At 42.1% G+C, this 22,602-nt stretch overlaps 2 protein-coding genes across 3 annotated transcripts in view; both read left to right on the top strand.

The window, feature by feature from the left end:
- LOC134448905 (membrane-spanning 4-domains subfamily A member 4A-like) overlaps positions 1–1,203 on the top strand; it is a 24,371-nt gene extending 23,168 nt beyond the window's left edge. For both annotated transcript variants that reach the window (XM_063198612.1, XM_063198607.1), the window contains exon 8: positions 1,059–1,203. In XM_063198612.1, coding sequence (XP_063054682.1) covers positions 1,059–1,169 — 111 coding nt within the window. In that variant the 3' untranslated portion in view covers positions 1,170–1,203. The remainder of the gene's footprint in view (positions 1–1,058) is intronic.
- A 5,907-nt stretch (positions 1,204–7,110) lies between these two features.
- Positions 7,111–22,281, top strand: si:dkey-7j14.6 (uncharacterized protein LOC556585 homolog). The gene is made up of 7 exons (XM_063198613.1): positions 7,111–7,304; positions 12,557–12,770; positions 14,220–14,321; positions 15,016–15,072; positions 15,995–16,171; positions 19,566–19,685; positions 20,875–22,281. The coding sequence occupies exons 2-7, from the start codon at positions 12,567–12,569 to the stop codon at positions 20,932–20,934; spliced, it is 720 nt and encodes a 239-aa protein (XP_063054683.1). The 5' UTR covers positions 7,111–7,304; positions 12,557–12,566; the 3' UTR covers positions 20,935–22,281.
- The last annotated feature ends 321 nt before the right edge of the window (positions 22,282–22,602 follow it).

Here is a 22,602-nt window from a genome sequence, read left to right as displayed (position 1 = left end):
TATCCATTCACTAATGTTACCTTTTTCATGAATACTTACCACCACCATCAAATTCTAAGTATTCATTATGACTGGAAAAATTGCACTTTTCATACATTTAAAGGGGGATCTTCTCCATGGTCCGTCATTTTGAATTTACAAAAATAGCAATTTTTAGCTGCAAAAATGACTGTACTTTGGCCATGCTAGAAAATATGAGTTTATTACTTAGTAAACTTTCATGAAAAGATCAAATTTGGCAATAGGCAGTGCAGTTTCAATGAGCAGCATAGTTGAAGTACCTTTTTTGACCATTTCCTGCACAGTGTACCTTTAAAGCTCTCTGCACTGCCATAACAATGTTGTTATGATCCAGTTAACGGATTTCAGTAAATAGTGAACGGGCTCGCCCGCACGCTCATCTGCGCAAAGACGCTACGAATGTGACCGTCGGTCTGTGAAAGATCGGAAGTCAAGTTGTGACCAAAACATATACCTGTACTTTTTCTTGACCAATGTGCTAGCTAGCGCATTGCTTTGCCACCATCTGCTGTCCTCGAAATGTCCACTAGTATGAGGAAGTGAATTGAAAGTGAATACACAAATATGAGGAGATTCGTTTGGTTTGCCTGAAGCAGAATGGTCATGTCAGTGTGAGAACAGCCGGTGACAAAACAATAAATGATGTCTGTAGCCCTTTAAAGGTACACTGTGCAGGAAATGGTCAAAAAAGGTACTGCAACTATGCTGCTCATTGAAACTGGGCTGCCTATTGCCACATTTAATCTTTACATGAACGTTTACTAAGTAATAAACAAATATTTTCTAGTATGGTCCAAGTAGAGTCATTTTTGCAGCTAAAAATGGCTATTTTTGGAAATTCAAAATGGCGGACCATGGTATGAATATTGCAATTTTTCCAGTCATAATGAATACTTGGAATATATAATGAATTTGATGGTGGTGCTAATGGGTTAAATGCCCCACTTTGAAGGAATGACATGAATTGTAAAGAACGCAGTATTCACCATTACCATCATTTTTGTAACCTATTTTTTTGTGTTTTGTGCATCTACTAGATGGCACCTCTCCCGTCCTGTGTGCCGACTGCTACTCACAGTGCCATTGGTGAGGACAGCAGCACTGGTGAAGCTGGAATACTGCCCCCAAAGTACACCCCTACCCCATAAGAACAGTAGAATAGCAAAGTACACCCCTACCCCATAAGAACAGTAGAATAGCAAAATACACCCCTACCCCAATAGAATAACAAAATACACCTCTACCCCATAAGAACAGTAGAATAACAAAGTACACCCCTACCCCAATAGAATAACAAAGTACACCCCTACCCCATGAGAACAGTAGAATAACAAAGTACACCCCTACCCCATTAGAATAGCAAAGTACACCCCTACCCCATTAGAACCGTAGAATAGCAAAGTACACCCCTACCCCATTAGAACAGTAGAATAGCAAAGTACACCCCTACCCCATTAGAACAGTAGAATAGCAAAGTACACCCCTACCCCAATAGAATAACAAAGTACACCTCTACCCCAATAGAATTAGCCTGGGTGAATAGCCTACACCCCTACCCCAATAGAATAACAAAATACACCCATACCCCATAAGAACAGTAGAATAACAAAATACACCCCTACCCCATTAGAACAGTAGAATAACAAAGTACACCCCTACCCCATTGGAACAGTAGAATAACGAAGAACACCCTTACCCCAATAGAATTAGCCTGGGCGAATAGCCTACACCTCTACTCCAGTAGAATAACAAAGTACACCCTAACCCCAGTAGAACAGTAGAATAGCAAAATACACCTCTACTCCAGTAGAATAACAAAGTACACCCTAACCCCAGTAGAACAGTAGAATAGCAAAATACACCCCTACCCCAAATAGGCCTACACAAGCTGTCACAAAGTTTCACAACATGTCTGCTGATTCATTATGTGTGTAAGACGATACAAACACACAGCTTTGGAAGTCATTATCAGTACCCATTTTAAGTTCTCCACAACTGAGTTTAGGTTTTGTTGATTTGTGGCCGGATATTCCGGTAATATAGGTGATGTACAGTATGTATATTTAAGAGCACTTTTTTTATACTAAGAAGTTTAGGGTTCTTTTTAAAATATATATACGGTATTGATCATTAAGCACAGTTTCATGTTTCATGTATGTACAATGTACTGTACCATTTTCTCTCTAACATTTGTTTGAGGTATTCAAAAGTATTTCTGTCAGAAAATGTCATTCCCACTCACTGTTCGTAACTTAAGTTTTTGTTTTAGCATCGACAAAACTGTTGTGAAAAGATTCAACTGTATTTTTTCTTATTTGTGGATATTGAACTTGCACACATATCCAAAGTTGTATTTTTTTCAATAAATAATCTTTATTTTGAAGATGCTTGTGAAGATGATTGAAACATGGATCACTGAAAAATGAAAAAAGGTCGCACCATGCATAGGTTTCTTTATTGCATAGACGCGTTTCGGCGTTCTGACTGAGGATGGCAGAACGCCGAAACGTGTCTGTGTAATAAAGAAACCTATGCATGGTGCGACCTTTTTTCATTTTTCAGTTTTACAATATTTTGGTCAGCACCCTTAAAAGGAAGAGAAAAACTGTTGGGTGACGCCTGCTCCAACCTTTATGAACTGAAACATGGGTCAGCAATGTTCCCTACTGCTGCTCTACATGTACAGAAGGGTTTGTTACTGTAAACATGCACATGGCTACATGTGTACTACAGCATTGAATATTATTGTCGATATTGGTTTGTCATACAATCAGGCCTGGAATTTCGTCATTTAAGGGGCAAGGCCACTTGGTCTTTTGAGTTGTCAATTTTTTAAGGGCACAAAGGCCAGAAGCCAGGGCACCAAGGCCATAAATGAAAAGAATGTTTGTGTTTCTTAGATGCAATTTCATGCATTTTAATGCATTTTAATCAATTAGGCGTCAGAGTGGGCATCAAGGCCACTGTGGCCTTATGGAAGATAATTTTTTCAAGGGCACAAGGCCAAAGTGGGAGGGCACGAGGGCCATTGCCCTCATGGCCCTCGCGAAATTCCTGCCCTGCGTACAATAGTAAAGTCATGGACTACCCCCATTCCTTCCCAAACCATGACAAACCATAATAGTTACTTTGTGTACAGTATAAGTATATCTACTGTGCATTCTTCTTCTTTAATAAAACCATTAATACAATTATGTAATATCATTCTAAACAATTAGAAATTATTGTATTTTAATACAGTTGAAACCTGTTTACACTCTGTGCTCTATACAGCACATAAAAACAAACACAATCCAGAATTGGGCCATGTCTGTGTGGTTGCAGCCCACAAATTCACAATAGGATTTGGATCAGGCCGGGTATAGGTGTTTAGATCAGGGTTTAGATCAGGGTTTGGGTTAGTGTTTCTCAACGGGGGCAGTACAGCCCCCCAAGGGGCGTTGGAGAGCTCTAGGTAGGCGTTGAGAAGGATGCAGCTGAGAAGGGGCGGTAATTATTTGCCTTTGGGGGCATTAGTCCATTTAATTTTTTAATACTAACAGGGGCTTTGTTAGTCTTATGATGATGTCAAGCAGGTGTTCCGAGACTTGTGATGAGGTCAAGGGGGCATTTCTTCAAAAAAGGTTGAGAACCACTGGTTTAGGTGTTTAGATCAGGGTTCTATATGTCAGTGTTTTTTTTTTTAAGTGTTTAGACCAGGGTTTAGATCAGGGTTTAGTGATGGCTTCTCCAAAACTGTGTTGCCCTCACCTCATCCTCAAGCCAACATGCTTTTTAGGTCATTGTCCGTTTGGAAGACCCATTTGAGGCCAAGGAATTCCTCATTATATTGTACTGTATGTATTGGGTGGGGGGCCCTTTCAGATGACTCTGTCCTGGCTGTCAGTGGCCCTGTGCTGTATAATGTGCAGACAGGCAAAGGTTAAGAGCACCACACACCCTGATGAAGGCCGTGTTTGTTTAATAATGTACTAGCCCACTGAATGAAGATTGTTTTGGATTTTGTAAATCAACTCAATCAAGTGCCAGGACCAAGGATTTTTCCTCCTTTTATGTTGAACATAAACCCTCCAAGAGCAACAGTTGTGTTTGCTCTATCTAATTTTCTTTTGATAGTTAAGAGCACCAGTTGATTTGGTCAGGGTCGACTGCCTGGCTAGTCTACCCACCTCCCTGATACTCATATCTGAGGACCACAGCTGCTGAAGGGGTCTACTAGATAAGAAGGCCTCCCACAGTCTGGTCACTTTTACATTACATTACATTACATTTAGGGCTGGAACATTAACGTGTTAATTTCGATTAATTAATCACGCGATTCGATTAATTAATTAACATAGTTCTGAATTAGACCAGCGGAGGACAGATGGTGAACAGCCTGCTAAAATTGAGAAGAGTTCGCTCTTCTTTTAAAAATGAATAATATTTTAGATTACGCTTATTTATTGTAATTATTCAAAATCCATGTGAATTTTTTTTTCTCTGCTCTCAAGTCAGATATTAAAATGTGATTAAAATGAGAATAAAATGTGATTAATTCGATTAATTAATTTCAAAATCTATAGTTTAATTTGATTAAAAATATTAATCAAGTCCCAGCCCTAATTACATTACATTACACTTAGCTGATGCTTTTATCCAAAGCGATTTACAGTTATTTACAGGGCACTGGTTACAGCCCAGGGAGCAATATGGGGTGTTAGGGAGCAATATGGGGTGTTAGGCGCTTTGCCTGTAACAGACAGCTTTTATCCAAAGTGACCAACTGTTATTTCGCACTGTAGCCTATTGGTTACAGTCACTGCAAGCAGTCCATCCTGAGTGGTCCTCACAGATGATTACTGGTCACTGATGTGGAAAATTAGCCTGCGTTGATGTAAACACTCCAGTCCAAAAAAAATAATAAAAATGTTCCTTTCCCGTTATGAAATTAGTAAGAGGGTATGGCAAGACCAGGAAAGTGGAGAATGACGATGGTCATCTTTTCACTTTTGACTAATGAGAGTATTTCTTTCCTCTAGTAAAAAATTCTTAACCAGTTAAGACGCTGCGTTATACATTTTCTGTTACCATAATGGTAATGACCAAGTCGTAGTGCATTGCTAAAGTCCCTTTGTGTTGTGTCATAGTAGTGTAGTGCTATGGTAGTTAACTTTTCTATGACTATTACAGCTTTTTCAAACGTTTGCAGCTCTCATCTACTCACTTTGCGATGCAAAGCGGTAACTGTATAATTTCTTTGATCACTTTAGCCAGTTTGCTCCTTATTATTTACAGCTATTTATTTTGCTGACCACTAGAGAGCAGTATTGCTGTCTGCAGCGGTGGCCTAGTAATGTGTCATCCAGAGAATGGTATACCATCTGTGCTGTAGTGTGTAATGCGTAGTGTGCAGGGTCAGACATTTTCAAATACCAAGGTCAAATACTGCGTGCATTTACTGCACACTGTACATTTAAAATGCTTCAAACACTTCAGTGAAGCTCTCAAGTTTGTTTGCATTAATCACTGCCTTGAGGATAAATTTGGGTGGCTGAATGTATCATAGTTGATCCTATTTCGATTTTCATCATAGATAAGTTTTACATTACTGAAAAAAATACTGAGGACATGACCTCTGTGTCCTCAATGGTAGTTATGGCCATGGTAGTGTGCCATCTCAAGTCAAGCCAAGAGTGCTTTATTGTCAAAGTCTATGTAACAGGGTTAGCATAGAAGTTTGAAATTGCGTTTGACCAGTCATCAATGTGCAGTTTAACTGAAAACATTTAAACAAGACATTGACAATCATCTCTCTCTCTCTCTCTCTCTCTCTCTCTCTCTCTCTCTCTCTCACACACACACACACACACACACACACACACACACACACACACACACACACACACACACACACACACACACACACACACACACACACACACACACACACCTCACCTTCTCATACATGAATTTACAATTATTTATCTGACACATTCATTCACATTATACACACAGACAATACACACTCACATATGTGCAGTTTTCAAACACTAACATACTGATATAGACATGTACAATACAATACACACACACACACACACACACACACACACACACACACACACACACACACACACACACACACACACACACACACACACACACAGTGTGCAATAAGAATACTGACATAATACACAACCACACGCATGCACGCACACGCACGCACACGCACACGCACACACACACACACACACACACACACACACACACACACACACACACACACACACACACACACACACACACACACACAGAGCAGCAGAAGTACAATCAGTGGTCATACTAGTTAAGTGAAAAGTGTAGATCCATACAAGGTGCAAGAGTAAAGTGCCAGTGGCATGGTGAAAGAAATGTTTATGGAATGTCATCCAGTGACCTTGGAATGTTCATGTGGTTTTCTGCAGTGTGTTGATTGATGAGTCTGATGGCTTGTGGAAAAAAGCTGTTAATCAGTCTGCTTGTGCGGGACCGCAGCTGCTGTCTGTGCTGTCCTATAGGCTATTTATTCACTCTTTCAATTGCACAAAATAGATGTGTTGCACATCATATTCATTTCTGTCATTAGTCCTGCTTATCAGTGTGATTTAAGTATTAACATGTGTAATCCCTATCATTGAAACAAACTACCCGTCCACAAACACCATCCTCACATTAGGCCTACCTGAAGGCTATACCTAACTCTGTGTAGGCCTAAGGTGGTGTGATATGAAATGTGCCACATTGTAATTATTTGTAGGTCTATTGATTTTAGGCTACTTAGATTGGACTGTTAAAACATCTGTAACCGATTGAATTTTCTCAAATAAAGTCGACCCGTTTCATTATGCAAATTCTGACACTCGCTCATCAGCACCTATGAAGGGATTAGGCTAGGCCTATGGGAATGTAGGCTCAGAAACATACGGTTGTTTTCTTGACAAATAATACCCCAAAGTGGATTAGGGCCTACATACAATAACCTGCATGTTTAAAATAACAATATTTAAACCATCAAAGTGCCAAAAGCTATTGTTTCCGGATCCGTGCACATAAGGGGTTAATTCAACTTGGTGAACGGATTGCTTCCGTGTGTAAAAAGGAAAGTCCAGAATGGCGTAACACAAGAGACGGGAACCGAGAATAGTAGCTTATTGTGCAGTAATATCCTACTTTATATCAAGTTCAAAGGCCTATCGAGTCGCCCACTTGTTTTTTGGCTGAAGAAGGAGGCTGTTTTTTATTTCTTGCGACTGTTTCCGAAGGTGAGATTTTCGGGTGTTTGTTGATTCAAAGTAGCCTATCGTTTACGCATAACATTACCAAGTAGCCCTGATAGGAAACAATGTCACTGTTCAACATGTGGAGCGACATTGATAACAGCTGAAGAAGTTAATCGTGTAGCCTACTGTTGTGGGAAAAAGGCGATCTACTAGGCTTCTCTGCAGATATTTTGACAGGTAGGCCTATCATCTGAACAACGCATTTAATTTGAGAAGATGCAATGATGGCGTAAGTCAGGATCATCAGGAATCATCTGTTTTTCAACTGTTAATAGGCTATATTTTTTGTCTTCGCATTTCCTTGTATCGCACGAGAGGAACTTCATGTCCAACGGAGGGCGCTATATGCCTACCCGTATTGACCAGGCAAGGGAATGACGCATGCTTTCGATTGTTGATAACTTCAGCGGCCTCAGTTTTCTCTTTTTTAATTGCCGCCTGACAGCACTAGGAGCATGAATAAAATAACATGTAACAGTGACTAATACAATTCAATTGATTTAATTTAATTTAATTGAAATATCTTGTTTTCTATGTAGTGTATGGCCATCTTTGTGGCCACCATATTAGTCAAGTCAAGTCAAGTCAAGTCAAGTAGGTTTTATTGTCAATTTCTTTACATGCACTGGTCATACAAAGAATTTGAAATTACATTTCTTGCTTTCCCATACAGACATAGACTAATTAAGGTAAGGACATAGACAGTATAGACATAGACAGTACTTATACATGGACTTAAGACAGTATGGACATAGACAGTGCTCATACAGACATTTAAAGTGCAAGACTGGACAACAGAAGACTTGTAGAGGACATACATTAAGAGGTATTTGTTGTGCTTTTGTGCTTTTCCTAAAAAAGTCCTTTATAGCGTTCTGACATGGTAATAGTAGCATTTTGAAGAAAATAAATATAAAAAAGGTCTGTCAAGTACACCAGCAGCAGTGTGTGTGTGTGTGTGTGTGTGTGTGTGTGTGTGTGTGTGTGTGTGTATGTGTGTGTATGTGTTTAGTGCAGGTAGAAGGTGCGGTGTGCGTCTTGTGTGTGTGTTCGTGTGTCTGTGTGTGTGTGTGTGTGTGTGTGTGTGTGTGTGTGTGTGTGTGCAGAGATTGTGTGTGTGTGTGGTGTGTGTGTGTGTGTGTGTGTGTGTGTGTGTCAGTGTGTGTATGTTGGGTTTAGTGCAGAAAGTGCAGTGTGCTTGTGTGTGGTGTGTGTGTGTGTGTGTGTGTGTGTGTGTGTTGTGTGTGTGTGTGTGTGTGTGTGTGTGTGTGTGTGTGTGTGTGTGTGTGTGTGTGTGTGTGTGTGTGTGTGGTGTGCATGTTTTGAGTTAGTGCAGGTTGAAAGTTCAGTCACAAGTATAGTAGTGCAGGTGGAATGTTCAGTCGCAGATATGGTGGTGGGGGATGGGGGGGGGGTTGTCAGTGGCCTTGCTGGTTAGAGGCTGACAGTGGGGGGGGGGGGGGGGGGGGTTGTCAGTGGCCTTGCTGGCTAGAGGCTGACAGTGGAGGGAGAGTGGGTTGAGTGTTCAGCATCTTGATCGCTTTGGTGCATTGTGCTGCTCGCCAGCGGGTGGTACGGGAACGGAGGCGCCTGTACCTCTTTCCAGAGGGCAGGGAGGCTGAAACAGTTTGTGTGCAGGGTGGCTTGTGTCTTTGATGATCATCAGTGCTTTCCGGGTGAGGGGTGTGGTGTAAATGTCCTGCAGGGAGGGGAGTGGTACTCCAATGATCTTCTTCGCTGTTTCACAACACGCTGGAGTGTCTTCCTGTTTTTCTCCGTGCAGCTTCCTCCCCACACTGTGATGCAGTTGGACACGACGCTCTCTATGGTTCCTCTGTAGAATGTTGTCATGATGGAGGGTGTAGCACTTGCCTTCTTTAGTTTGCGCAGGAAGTAGAGACGCTGATGGGCCTTCTTCGCCAGTGATGTAGTGTTGGTGGTCCAAGAGAGGTCGTCGCTGATGTGCACTCCAAGGAACTTGGTGCTGCTCACTCTCTCCACAGCATCGCCGTCGATGGTCAGTGGTGGCAGTTGTTTTTGGACCCTTTGGAAGTTGACAACAATCTCCTTGGTTGACATTCAGCAGGAGGTTGTTGTCTTTGCACCATCTGGCCAGCAGGTCTACTTCTTCTCCCTTGGTGATGAGGCCCACCAGTGTTGTATCATCCGCAAACTTCACTAGATGGTTAGTGCTGTGGGTCGTTGTGCAGTCGTGTGTCAGCAGCGTGAACAGCAGGGGGCTGAGAACACAACCTTGCGGAGCCCCCGTGCTCAGGGTCAGGGTGCTCGAGGTGTTGTTCCCTACCCGTACTGCTTGTGGTCTTTGCATCAGGAAGTCCAGCAGCCAGTTGCAGAGGGAGGTGTTGAAACCTAGTTTGTCCAGTTTTCTGATGAGTTGTTGTGGTATTATGGTATTGAATGCTGAACTGAAGTCAATGAACAGCATTCTCACATATGAGTCTTTATTGTCCAAGTGGAGGGCAGAGCAAATTGCATCCTCCGTGGATCGCTTGGCTCGGTATGCGAACTGGTAGGGGTCTAGGGTGGCTATTATGAGTTGCCCCCCCCCCCCCCCCCAACTCTCTCTCTCAATTGACATGAAACATGCAGGGCGAATGCTCATGAAAGGCAATGAGGCACAAGAAAAGGTCACACATTTTGATATAGCTGTGAAGGAGTACATGCATAACACAGGGCACCTACAGGTATGAGAAGAATAATAGGCTTTGGCCTACTCGAAACAATCACCCATGGTAATTCACAGCATAACAGTTCTGGGGCCTCATTTATCATCAGTTCGTAGAATGCCTTCTAAATTGTGTCCTACGAGTGAAATATAGAATGGTCGCAAGTATAGAAAAATCGGCATTTATCAAACGTGCGTTGGCTGCTCCTACGCACACGTCTGCATGATAAATCCCACCAGGCCCGTCACTAGGTTTGAGAGACAGGGGGGGCTTAGCCCCAGAGGAAGAAAATGCCCGATTTTTTTTTCAGCTCACCTGCTAAGGTTTTGTCTATGAATTCATTATTTTAAGAGCAAAGATATCCCGCACACTGTCCATTCCACCAACAAACTTCAATACATTGTTTCGGTCATCCGACCTTCTTCATGTTGTATTAAAGTTTGTTGGTGGAATGGACAGTATGCAGGATTTCTTTACACTTGAATGACAACCCCACTGGGATAATACCCTATGCACCTGCCCACCTACAGAGGTGTGCAAAAGCGTCTTCTTGAACAATTATTTTAAGAGCACCATACCGATTTTTAAACACTAGTTACAGTGATTTTTTTTTTTAAATTCACATTTTAATGAACATTCGGTAACACTTTATTTTAGGGATACATCTATTAGCACTAATACATACAATGTTAATGCCTGAATAAGTAACTTGTAAGGCATGTACTAAGCAAACGCTAAGGCCTACTAGGTCCTTACTAAGGTTAAATTGGTAATAAATCCCTTATTGTGCAAGAACAAGACATTTGCGAATACATGCCTAACAAATGTTTGATTTTGCTTTGTACATGCCTTATAAGTTACTTATACAGGAACTTTGCATGTACAGTATTAGTGCTAATAGATGTATCCCTAAAATAAAGTGTTACCGAACATTCCCTATATGTAAGCTAAACAAAACATTTAAAAATGTTTCAACTGATGAATATTATGTACGGAAGTTGAAATGATTAGATAAAAATACAGAGAGCATAATTTACACAAGGACTAGGAACTTTAAGGAGTTAAGCTTACTAACTGCGCATCTCCAGGAGAAGCAGTGGTCAGGAAGCAATTCATTCAAACAGGTTCCTTACTTGGAAAACTATGCATCCCCGGCAGATATTTGGTCATTTTTACTCCATTAGTAGCTATTTTAATCAGTTCATGTGTGTTTTCAAACTGCTAAGACAAATATTAAAGCTCAACTATAATTTCAAGACAATGTCAAATTGATTTATTACAAGGGAATTGTGAGTAAAAATTGGTACTTTGGGTCTGAACATTTCATCCGTGTAAGTAATTACACTTTTCCTGAGGTGTTTTTAGTCACAAAGCACAATCCTCTACCTGTTTCCCCCCCGCATAACACATTGCTGTGCACCCTGCTTTTATTGCTGTGCAGTAGGATATTTAGTGGCATTAAACAATAAATAAGCTTGTATTCAGATTAACTTGCCTTCTTGATGGTTCGTATTCAGTGCTTTACTGCATTTGTTTTTGGAAAAATGCAAAATCGTTTCAGGGGGGGCTAATAGTAATGTAGGGGGGGCTAAAGCCCCCTTAAAATAGGCCTAACGACGGCCCTGAATCCCACACCCTCCAAATCACTGTGCACGCGCGCATTCGGGGTAATTAGCATCCCGAAACGGCTCCAAGTAACCATATATGGTATTAAAATATATTCAAATGCCATGTTAATTTGAAGGCGCCACCCTGTTCGGACACACATGAACACACGCGGACACACGCGCCAGTCGAAGCGCTGGCGGGAAGTGCGGAGATAGAAACATTTCTGTGGCAGAAGTGGAGGTGCTCTCGACAGGAGGAGGACCGTGTTTCAAAATAAGTAAAAGAAGGAGACACACATGATCGAAAACTCTGTAAAATAGCACACTGTCACTACATTGTCATTCAAAGCAAACTGTAGCTTGCACGGTCAATATTATTTGCAATTTCGTGTTTCTTCCACTCGCACGCATGGTCTGAGGTGTGCGTAAATTTAGGCACATTTCTACGTTCAAGTACATGTTCATAAATCCCACACCTTGCTCAGGAATGATCGCACGCACGCTTTACGCACAGATCTGTGCCTAAGAACGCTTGATAAATGAGGCCCCTGGAGTCCTTCCTTTCATTTTCTGTTTTCTTGTTTTCTTTGTATTTTTCCCCGAGTGTATGTTTTCGTATGTGTATTTATGTAAGATGGGTGAGCTTGTGTGTGTGTGTGTGTGTGTGTGTGTGTGTGCGTGCGTGCGTGCGTGCGTGCGTGCGTGCGCGTGCTTGTGTAAGAGAGAGAGAGCGAGCATGTGTGTGTTCATGTGAACTAATGCAATTGCTGTACGCAAATGTGTCTTATATGTTTACTGCAATGTGCAATAAGTGTATTAGGTCTTTGTATATGTGTTGTATTTGTGTATTTATGTAAACTGTATTTATGTATTTATGTAAACCTTCATTTCCCTCTGGATTAAAGTTCTCTCTACTCTACTCTACTCTACTTACTTCCAGAGCCTCAACAATGTCATCGGTGCGATCCATTGGTGGCGGCCTCATGGTCGTCACAAAGATTGTCCCGATCGAGGGCGAGGGTGAAGTCCCCATGGGTGATGTGACATCAGCAGAGTTCAGAAGGCCGACCCCACGGCTTGTAGCGGTGCCCAACGCCGAGAAGGTGCCGGAGTCGGCACGAGTCTTTCAGAAAAGCCACCCCATGCCTCTCGGAGTAAGTCATCTCACTTCCACTTGTTTCCTGCAGCCTGATCTCCAGAGGTGCATCTTGCCACCAGGCAAGACAGGTAGTCGCTTGGGGCCCCCAACCCCCAAATAGTGAATAACAGCCCACACTTTACCACAGTAGTGGCGATTTTAGTTCAAATTTTCACTCTTTTGCATTTTCGCTTGGGGCCCCACATGACCCTAGAATTGCCTCTGCTGATCTCACAGAATTCAGTGAAATGTACACGTAGGCCTACTCTTTGGACACTAAATCACAGTTTCACAGATTTAGCCAAAATTCTGTGTTGAGGTCACAGAAGTTTTTTCCCTGATGGGATTGGGATTCCATGTGTTCCCCTCAGCACATTATCATTAGACAACTGAGAAAGCTGTTGTGAAATAGCCTTTTTTTCAATCGGTGGATACTAAATTCTATTACAAAACAAAAGAATGCTAGAAGTATAACATGTGCTTTGACCAAAACAATCCCTAATCGACACCCTGTCAATAAGAAATGTTTTTTGAGAAAAAATAAAAAATAAAAATGACAGAAATCCTGAGCGAACTTAAGACTGTGGACCATAGAGTTGTGCGAATATAGAGAAAGCCGTTTCATGGGCCCATCACGTAATGCAGTTCCATGATCATGGAATCATGGAATATTGGCAAAATCAGTGATTCTGCCACAGATATTGTTACATATTGCCAGATATATTCTCACAATGATCTGTGTTCATTTCATGGAATTCTGTGACATCATGACGAAAAGCAAAAAAACAAAACAAAAAAAAAGACAAGTTTTACAAGAGCAGTCATGACTGCACTGCGCTAATAAGACCCATACTGTAGACCACTTTGCCCATAGGGACCCATGTTCGAATCCAGCCGGATCATTTCCCAACGCTTCCTACCCCCCTAGGTACAGGAAAAGGGTGTGTGTGTGTGTGTGTGTGTGTGTGTGTGTGTGTGTGTGTGTGTGTGTGTGTGTGTGTGTGTGTGTGTGTGTGTGTGTGTGTGTGTGTGTGGAAAGGGGATAATATGACATAGCCTCCCTAGCCCCATAGCCCCCCCTGTCTCTCTTACCCCAACCACCCCATCCTTTTGCACAACCACTTTAAAACTCATTCCGGCGCCCTTGACTACCCTCCTCTCTCTCCCTCTAGTATCCTGTCCACTTCTCCCTGCCCTGTTCAAATAAAGGCGCAAAATGCACAAAACCCCAAAACAAATGTTTTTGAAAAAATGCAGTCATAAGTAAGAGATTTGATGTGTGCTGCCATACTCTGTACCTTGCATTACAGTATGATTGAGGTTGGGCTATTGCAATGAATGCGTCATAATGTGTATTAGGTCTTTGTTTATGTGTTGTATTTGTGTATTTTTTATGTACTGTAAGACGTCAGACACCTTAATTTCCCTCAGGATTAATAACAGTACTCTACATTGCTCTTTGCAGGTTGTGCAGATATTCCTTGGGCTGATGACTGCAGCTGTTGGCGTGTTGACACTCATCCAGCCGGTCATCTTTGGGGAGATTCCTCTGGGCCTGGGGATATTCGTACGTATACATGGGTTTTCCCTTTGTAAACAATCTCTGGCTGCGTGACCCTGGCTGCGCACTGTTCAACTCTGATTGTTGGAAACCGCTGTCGGTCAAAAAATTGAGCTCACGTGATTGGCAGCCAATATCTTGCCCCTCATCACAACACGATGTTTAGAAACAAAAAAAGCTATGTATAGACCTTATGATGGCCAGCTCCTCTAAAGGAACAGTCCACCATATTTTCTTACTGAATACGTTCTGCTGTGATCTGACGCGAGTTCATGCGTACCTTTCTGGTCTTTGCCCTTGCCTTCAGGTACACACAAATACAAAACATGGACATGTGGTGGACTACCCTTATGTTTCCCCCCCCCTGCAGTGAACATAGTTTTTCTTCAGGAATATCTACATTAATTTACATCCATTTATCATTTTGAAGTAAAACACAAATGTATACTGTATATAGACATCCATATAAGAATGACTGACAGTATTTTCTAAATCAAACACAGTGATGGACTAGGCCTACTTAACTAACATGATATTTGATAATCTTTGTGGATAATTGTAATGGCTTGGTGTTGCATTCAACAGCTCTCTCTCTCTCTCTCTCTCTCTCTCTCTCTCTCTCTCTCTCTCTCTCTCTCTCTCTCTCTCTCTCTCTCTCTCTCTCTCTCTCTCTCTCTCTCTCTCTCTCTCCCATTCGCAGTTCATCATCTCAGGATCTGTGACAGCTGCAGCACACAAAGGACAAAACATGAACATGGTACAGTAAAAACACTTCAACATGGTACAGTAAAAACCCTTTAACATGGTACAGTAAAAACACTTCAACGTGATACAGTAAAAACCCTTTAACATGGTACAGTAAAAACACTTCAACATGGTACAGTAAAACATATTAACAACATGGTACAGTAAAAAAACATTACCATGGTACAGTAAAAACACTTTAACATGGTACTGTGAAAAGAAAAACACATTACCATGGTACAGTAAAAACACATTACCATGGTACAGTAAAAACACTTTAACATGGTACTGTGAAAAGAAAAACACATTACCATGGTACAGTAAAAAGAAAAACACATTACCATGGTACAGTTAAAGCCCATTAACAACATTATTATTAAGTGTTACCGTTTGGATTTATGAATTGAGATGTTTGCCATACAGGACGTGTACGTTGCGTCGGAGAGAGGTTTTGTAGTTACGAACTGTGATGGGCAAAATGCATTCATTAGTTACAGTCCACGTATTCCAAATGACTTGGTTTCACCTGACCAATTCAGCCAGATGATTGGCTGGTTGAATGATCTCCTGTCTGAATCGGACAGGTAAATTATTATATTTGGTCTTAAACCATTATTATAGTAATTTATATGTTTATATTATTATTTATTTTTTTCTTCTTTTTTATTTCTTTCTTTTCAATGTATGGTGCTTAAATGAATGTACAGATTTGTGTAGAACTTTTAACTGTGTGTGATTTTATTGTTGGACCCTAGGAAGAATAGCTGCTGGGTCTGCGCCCAACTAATGGGGATCCTAATAAACTAAACTAAACTAAATCAAGGTCATTTGGAATATGTGGCACTGGATTGTAACTGATGAATCCATTTTGCCCATCACTGGTCGTTGCGAAAACACTTCAAGCTGAAAGTAATGATCTCTGTTTCCACTGGCAGATCAAAGGAGCGTTGGCCGTGAACATCGTCAGCTGCTTGCTGGCGTTGCCTGCTGTTGGCTACATTTGTTTGGAACTGTCCAAGCAGATCTACGATGAGTGCCTGGAACGAGACAGGGACCGCTACGACTATGGAAATAATTACTGGGAATGCTTCAGAGCAGTCAGACAGTACAAAGTAGGTGGCCGTACACATGCTCATACACAACCTACTGTATCTCCTTAAAGATGCACTGTGTAGGATGGTGGCCAGAGTAGGTACTGCAACTATGCTCCTCATGGAAACAGTGCTATTGCCAAATTAGATTTTTTTTTTCAAGAATATTCACCAATTAATAAACTAATATGTACTAGTATGACAAAAGTACAGCAAGTTTTGCGGCTAAAAATGTCAATTTCTGGAAATTCAAAATGGCGGACATGGAGAAGATCCACCTTTTCATGTAGGAAAAGTGTTATTTTCCCAGTCTTAGAATTTGACGGTGGTGGTGGTAAGTATTCATGAAAAAGGTAACATTTGTGAATACGAACCATGAATTCTGGAAAGAAATGGCTAAGAATATCGCACAATGAATGCACCTTTTAAATTCTGTAGTGCAGGGGCGCAGGTGTGCTGTCAAAAGTAAACATGTCCATCATTGGTCTTGTGCACTGTGCCATTCTTGACTGGGTGTTGAAATATCTCACCCTGCCACTTCACTGCTAGACAATATGCAGTTTTTAACTCTTATTAATTTATTGTTACTAAAGTCTTTCTCCATGTTACATACTGTACATACAACCATGTCAATTTTCTTCTTGGAGCAGGCATCACTCTTAATTATTTCAGTCTCTGAGGGTGCTGGCCCAAATTTCAAATTCAATGTTTCAAGAAGGAGGCCGCACCTTGCATAGTAGTGTTTTTTTATTGCACAGACGCGCTTCGGCGTGTGCCTTCTTCACACTGAAGAAGGCACACGCCGAAACGCGTCAGTGCAATAAAAAAAACACTACTATGCAAGGTGCGGCCTCCTTCTTGAAACATACATACAACCATAAACTCTGCATCCAGCTTACCTTCTCCTAATGGTTCAGAGAAAATGGAAAGTATTGTATACCTCAAGGCTTTGTTGAGGTGGTAGCTTTTGGCAGTGGCACAGTTCAAACATCAATACAACAAAGATGACCCACATCAGACATCAGGGTGGCAGCACAGTAAAGAGAGGAAAACACCAAGGACACAGTAAGGACACAGTCAAGGATTTTTTTCAGACTCTTGACTGGTTGCTCTGTGATTGTTTGAATTACTTTTTTTTACCTGAGATGTAAAAATGGAAATTGTCGATCACTTAGCCCTTCTTTAGCACCATGGATCTTGACTTGTTGGAAGGCTTGAAACTTTCTGAAGAAGGCCAGGAGAGGGCGAAACGTCACTTTGTTTCAAACAAAACCATGGAGCGAGCAGAGTGTGCGCCATCTTCGTTTTGCTGATGTTTTTGTCTCCTAATTGTCCTGTCACCCTGGTGTGTTTTTTATCCTGGAAATTCCCATGATGCTTTGTGTCCTCATTCCAATCTGAAGGCCAGCATAGAAACCCACGATGAAAGCTTTGCCTGAACTTGTCAAATCCAACCCCAGAACGGGAAGGGAGGTTAAGACATATTGTTAGACAAACGGAAGCTTGTAGTTTGTTTACAAATCCACCATCTTGACACATGGGGCCTATACTGCCCTGCAAAACAAGAACGCAGTAACTCGAAAATGGTCGAAATTGAGTTTAGATCGGAAATGGGCTTTAAACTACCTCATTTGTCTTGTGTCAAAAAATGGTGGTCCAACATCGTCCCGTTTTAGAGAAAAATAATTTTGAAAGTGCAGAAATGACAAAAAAAAGTTACTGTGGTGTTGGATTAAAGGTTACTGCTGCACTTTCCAATGGGAATGGTTTGGGAGTAGACAGTAATACTAGCCAAGGACACAGTAACTCCTGCAGTAACTCAATTTTGTGGCAGTAATACCAGCCAAGAGCGCAGTAACTCCGTTTTTTGTGGCAAAAAGACACATAAATGTTGTTTTTTTTCTTGTTTTTTTTGTGTGCAATTAATTTCTATCCTTAAAAAATATTACAAGGAAGTGTCACCACCACTTTATCGACAACACAGTTGTCGGGCCATGTAGGAAACTTTGAAGCCTTTTTTCTCAGTTTGCCAAAATCTGAGTTACTGCATTCTTGTTTTGTAGGGCAGTATACTACAAAGCTGGTTCAGGAGTAAACTATTATATGAGGACTCCAGGCTTTTCTATTAGATGATTTACCTCTTAACTTACCCTGGTTTACTCCTGAATAAGCTTTGTAGTATAGGCCCCAGATGTGAAACAAACTTCCCATCAAGCTTTAGATAGTGTTTTAAATAGTTTAGACCAGGGATGGGCAACTGGAGTCCCGGGGGCCACATGTGGCCCTCCTCCTCACTCAGTCCGGCCCGTACATAAAACACAATTTGAAAAATAATGACCATCACTAGTGAATCAATTTCTTGTAAGTAGACTGTTGGCAATAGAGAGCACTCCCTTCCAAGCAATAAGGGCAGTCAGTGACCATCCAACTGCCCCTCGCACTCTGCGAGTTGCTGTCAGGTCCGTGTTCATGTGGCCCTCCGATAGTGGTGATGGAAAAATGTGGCCCTCCTGATCATGAAAGTTGCCCAACCCTGGTTTACAGACCGACCTCCTTTATGAGAACATGAATAATGAATAGATGGTTCCCAGATTATAGGTCCCCTTTGTATATTACAGAGTATTGGTTACAGTCCCTGTAGCAATGTGGGGCTACGTGCTCAAGGGCACCTCAGCCATGGATGGAGGTGTAGGGAGTGGAAGGGTGGTTTTGAACCTGCAACCCTCTGATCTAAAGACCACGTCCTTAACCATTCGGCCACAGCTGCCCAGACGGACCCTATACCTCCCTTGTGATGTCCAGAGGCTAATGGTTGATGTTGAGGCTATAATGTCTTGTGATGTCCAGAGGCTAATAATAATAATAACTTGGTTTTATATAGCGCCTTTCAAGTAACCCAAGGTCGCTTTACAAAAGGAGATTGGGCAGGGGAATAGAGAGGAAAGGACAGGGTAGAGGTGGGGCTGGGGCAGGGTGGTTAAGGACCACAGGTCTCAGTGAATAAGTGTGACTTTAGGTGCTTTTTGAACGTAGCCAGTGTGGTGGCTTGACGGACATGGAGAGGTAGACTGTCCCAAAGGGTGGGGGCAGCAACACAGAAGGCTCTGTCACCAAAGGTCCGTAGCCTGGAACGAGGGATGACGAGTGGGTCCTTGCCAGAGGACCTCAGGGACCTTGGTTGGGAGGGATGCTGGATGAGATCCGAGAGGTACTGGGGAGCAAGAGCATTGAGGGATTTATCAGTAAGGAGTAGGACTTTATAGGTGATGTGTGACTAATGGTTGATGTTGAGGCTGTAATGTCTTGTGATGTCCAGAGGCTAATGGTTGATGTTGAGGCTGTAATGTCTTGTGATGTCCAGAGGCTAATGGTTGATGTTGAGGCTGTAATGTCTTCTTGTGCTTCTCCTCCTCAGAGTGCGGTTAACGGGCTGAAAGGGTTGCTGTTGGTCATGGCCGTATTCCAGTTCTGTGTGTCCACTACGGTCTCCGTCTTCGCTGCCAAAGCCATCAGACGCCAGGCGGACAATCACCAGGTGAGACCTCAGACTGACGTCATTCAGTAGTAGGAGGACACGAGTGGTCCACCATCGCTAAGCTAACCACAGCATAGCAGAGACAGTTTAGATTGAGACAGGACATATGGCGGCCATCTTGGTGACGCCTTCGGAGTGCTACAGTTGAGGACGATATTATTAGCCCCCCCTCCTGAAATTACATCTCTCTTGATGTCTCAGTGAGAAGGACCATTATGAACCTTTTCTGTTATTCCGGAAACAAATACACTGATGGAGATAATGTCCAATGAGTTGAATTTGGATTTTTAAGCTAACCACAGCATAGCTTGTAGTCATGGGTGAGCGGTTAGGGCGTCAGACTTGCATCCCAGAGGTTGCCGGTTCGACTCCCGACCCGCCAGGTTGGTGGGGGGAGTAACCAGTGCTCTCCCCCATCCTCCTCCATGACTGAAGTACCCTGAGCATGGTACCGCCCCACCGCACTGCTCCCCATGGGGCGCCACTGAGGGCTGCCCCCTTGCACAGGTGAGGCATAAATGCAATTTCGTTGTGTGCAGCGTGCAGTGATCACTTGTGTGCTGTGGAGTGCTGTGTCACAATGACAATGGGAGTTGAAGTTTCCCAATGGGCTTTCACTTTAACCATTTGTACGATTGAATCGCTTGAAGGTCAATAGACCGAGCTGTCGCAACTTAGTAAACGCCAGAGATTCTTAAAGTATAGAGATATGCCAACATAATAGGTTTCTATGGGCACCTAACGTGACCAGGTTCCGGTCTGCCTAAAGGGCCGTGTCATAATGCGCTTACAATGAATAGAACAGTCCTTAGGTCTGCCTAGGTCTGCCTAAGGGGGGCCATAATAGAACCAGGAAACAATGGGCCAATGGAACCTCTCTCTCTCTACTCTCTCTGGTAAACGCTGCAGATGGGAACACTGTGCAAGAGCTTTCTTGTGTCTAGGCCTCAGAATCAATTTACACGCTAATGTTTAGGATATACTACATTTTTCTAACAGGTTGTTAAATAACAAAACATCCCAAAGTAAGCAGAAGAAAACTGGATTAAAAGAAATGTCAGAAAAAACCTTTTGTGTGTGAAGTAGCATGATTTTCTAAACCGTTCTCATGTCACTTTTGTAAATGACACTTTTATAACATTGTATTGTTAAATGATTTATTGTGTTGTTTGTTGTTTGTGTGCTCTAGGTTGGGTGCTTGACGGGTCCCTCTGGTGGGGCTGACGATGCCCCTCTCTTAACTCCTTAAAGAGAGAGGAGAGGAGAGGAGAGGAGGGGTGAGGACGAGGAGGGTTGAGGAGAGGAGAGGAGAGTAGAGGACGGTTGAGGAGAGGAGGGTTGAGGAGAGGACGAGGAGGGGAGAGGACGAGGAGGGGAGAGGATGAGGAGGGGAGAGGAGGAGTGAGGAGAGGAGATAGAACACATATCTTTTAACACTTGAGTGTCTTAGAGCAGTGTTTCCCAACCTTTTTTTGTCTTGTGTACCCCCAAGCCTTTTCGTTGTGCCATGAGTAAGTCAAGTTCTATATCGCTTTCACCATCCCAATTTAACTGACCATATATTCCATATATTCCATATATAGTCCATATATTTGTTAAAATTAAAATTTTCCAAGTACCGCCTGCAGTGTGCTCCCATACCCCTAGTGGTACACGTACCACTGGTTGGGAAACAGTTTCTTAGAGGTAATGTGGATACTACGGTGAGGAAGGGCCCTCTAAAATAGAAAGGATGACAGAGAGGTATTTTATTCACATACTTAATTAAGCACTTCTCAGAATAGCTGACATTAAATCACATACTGCGTACATGGCCTTGCCCATGTATATGAGAAGTGGGAAACTGTACTGTATATACTCTGAAACGTAAGTGACCTTATGTTAAATTTCCATAGTTAATGTAGCTCAACTCCATTCTTTATCTGAACCAACAAGGATCTGTTTATGCACTTTTAATTACCATTAAAGAATAATGTACTATATTGCATTACATTGCACTTAACTGATGCTTTAATCTAAAGCAATTTACAGTTCCTTTAAGAACAGGATATTGGTTACAGTCCCTGGAGCAGTGTGGGATTAGGTGCCTTGCTCAAAGCCATGGAGTGAGATGGGCAGTGGAAGGATGGGATTCGAACGTGCAACCCTCTGCTCTAAAGCCAATCTCCTTAACCACTAGGTCATGGCTGTCTCCTATATAGAAACTATAGCCCAAAAAAGTCACTTTACTTTTCTTTACTTTTACTTTGGTGCGTAGAATTGCCTCTTTTGTGTGCTGTTTTGTAATGCTATTTTGTTTTAAGCCATTCTGGGCCTATTGATATGTTTTTTATTGATAGTGAAGACGGTGATGGGAAGTACTTTGAGGGAGAAAGGGATATGGTGGGCATTTCTGCATCCTTATCGTCTGTGTCTGAAACACAGCATATAGATTTGTCTATTGTTGATCGTTCACTAGACAGCCATGTGTTTTTGTAAACCAACCTCATTTACTGACTGTATCTGCACTAGTCCTATTGGAGCATTGGTTGTTGTTAGGAAATGTATTTTCTTCTGAAATAAAACTAACTGAAATAATAAACTTCTGTTGATTTGTTGTCGTTGTTGTTGTTGTTGTTGTTGTTGTTGCACAATCCCAGCATCAGCTCTTTTGGAATGGTCCCGGAGACTTACACACAGGTTTGCAACTTGTATTTTTACTGGTCCATCCGGCGCACATGAGAACAAATTGACTGCATGTGGCCAGGGCTGGATTAAGATGGCCTGGGACCCCTAGGCTACAGGTGGCTGTGGGGGGCCCTGGAGGCCAAATTTACATTGACTGTGTCATAATTATGAGCTAGGAATTAAGGATAAAATGTCTACCAACTGTACTCAACATGACAAATGAATTTTTCAATATTGCATCTTATCACAA

This window comes from Engraulis encrasicolus, chromosome 5 (genome assembly GCF_034702125.1).
Source record: "Engraulis encrasicolus isolate BLACKSEA-1 chromosome 5, IST_EnEncr_1.0, whole genome shotgun sequence".
In the NCBI taxonomy this organism is placed as follows: domain Eukaryota; kingdom Metazoa; phylum Chordata; class Actinopteri; order Clupeiformes; family Engraulidae; genus Engraulis; species Engraulis encrasicolus.
This window is presented reverse-complemented; position numbering and strand designations above follow the sequence as displayed.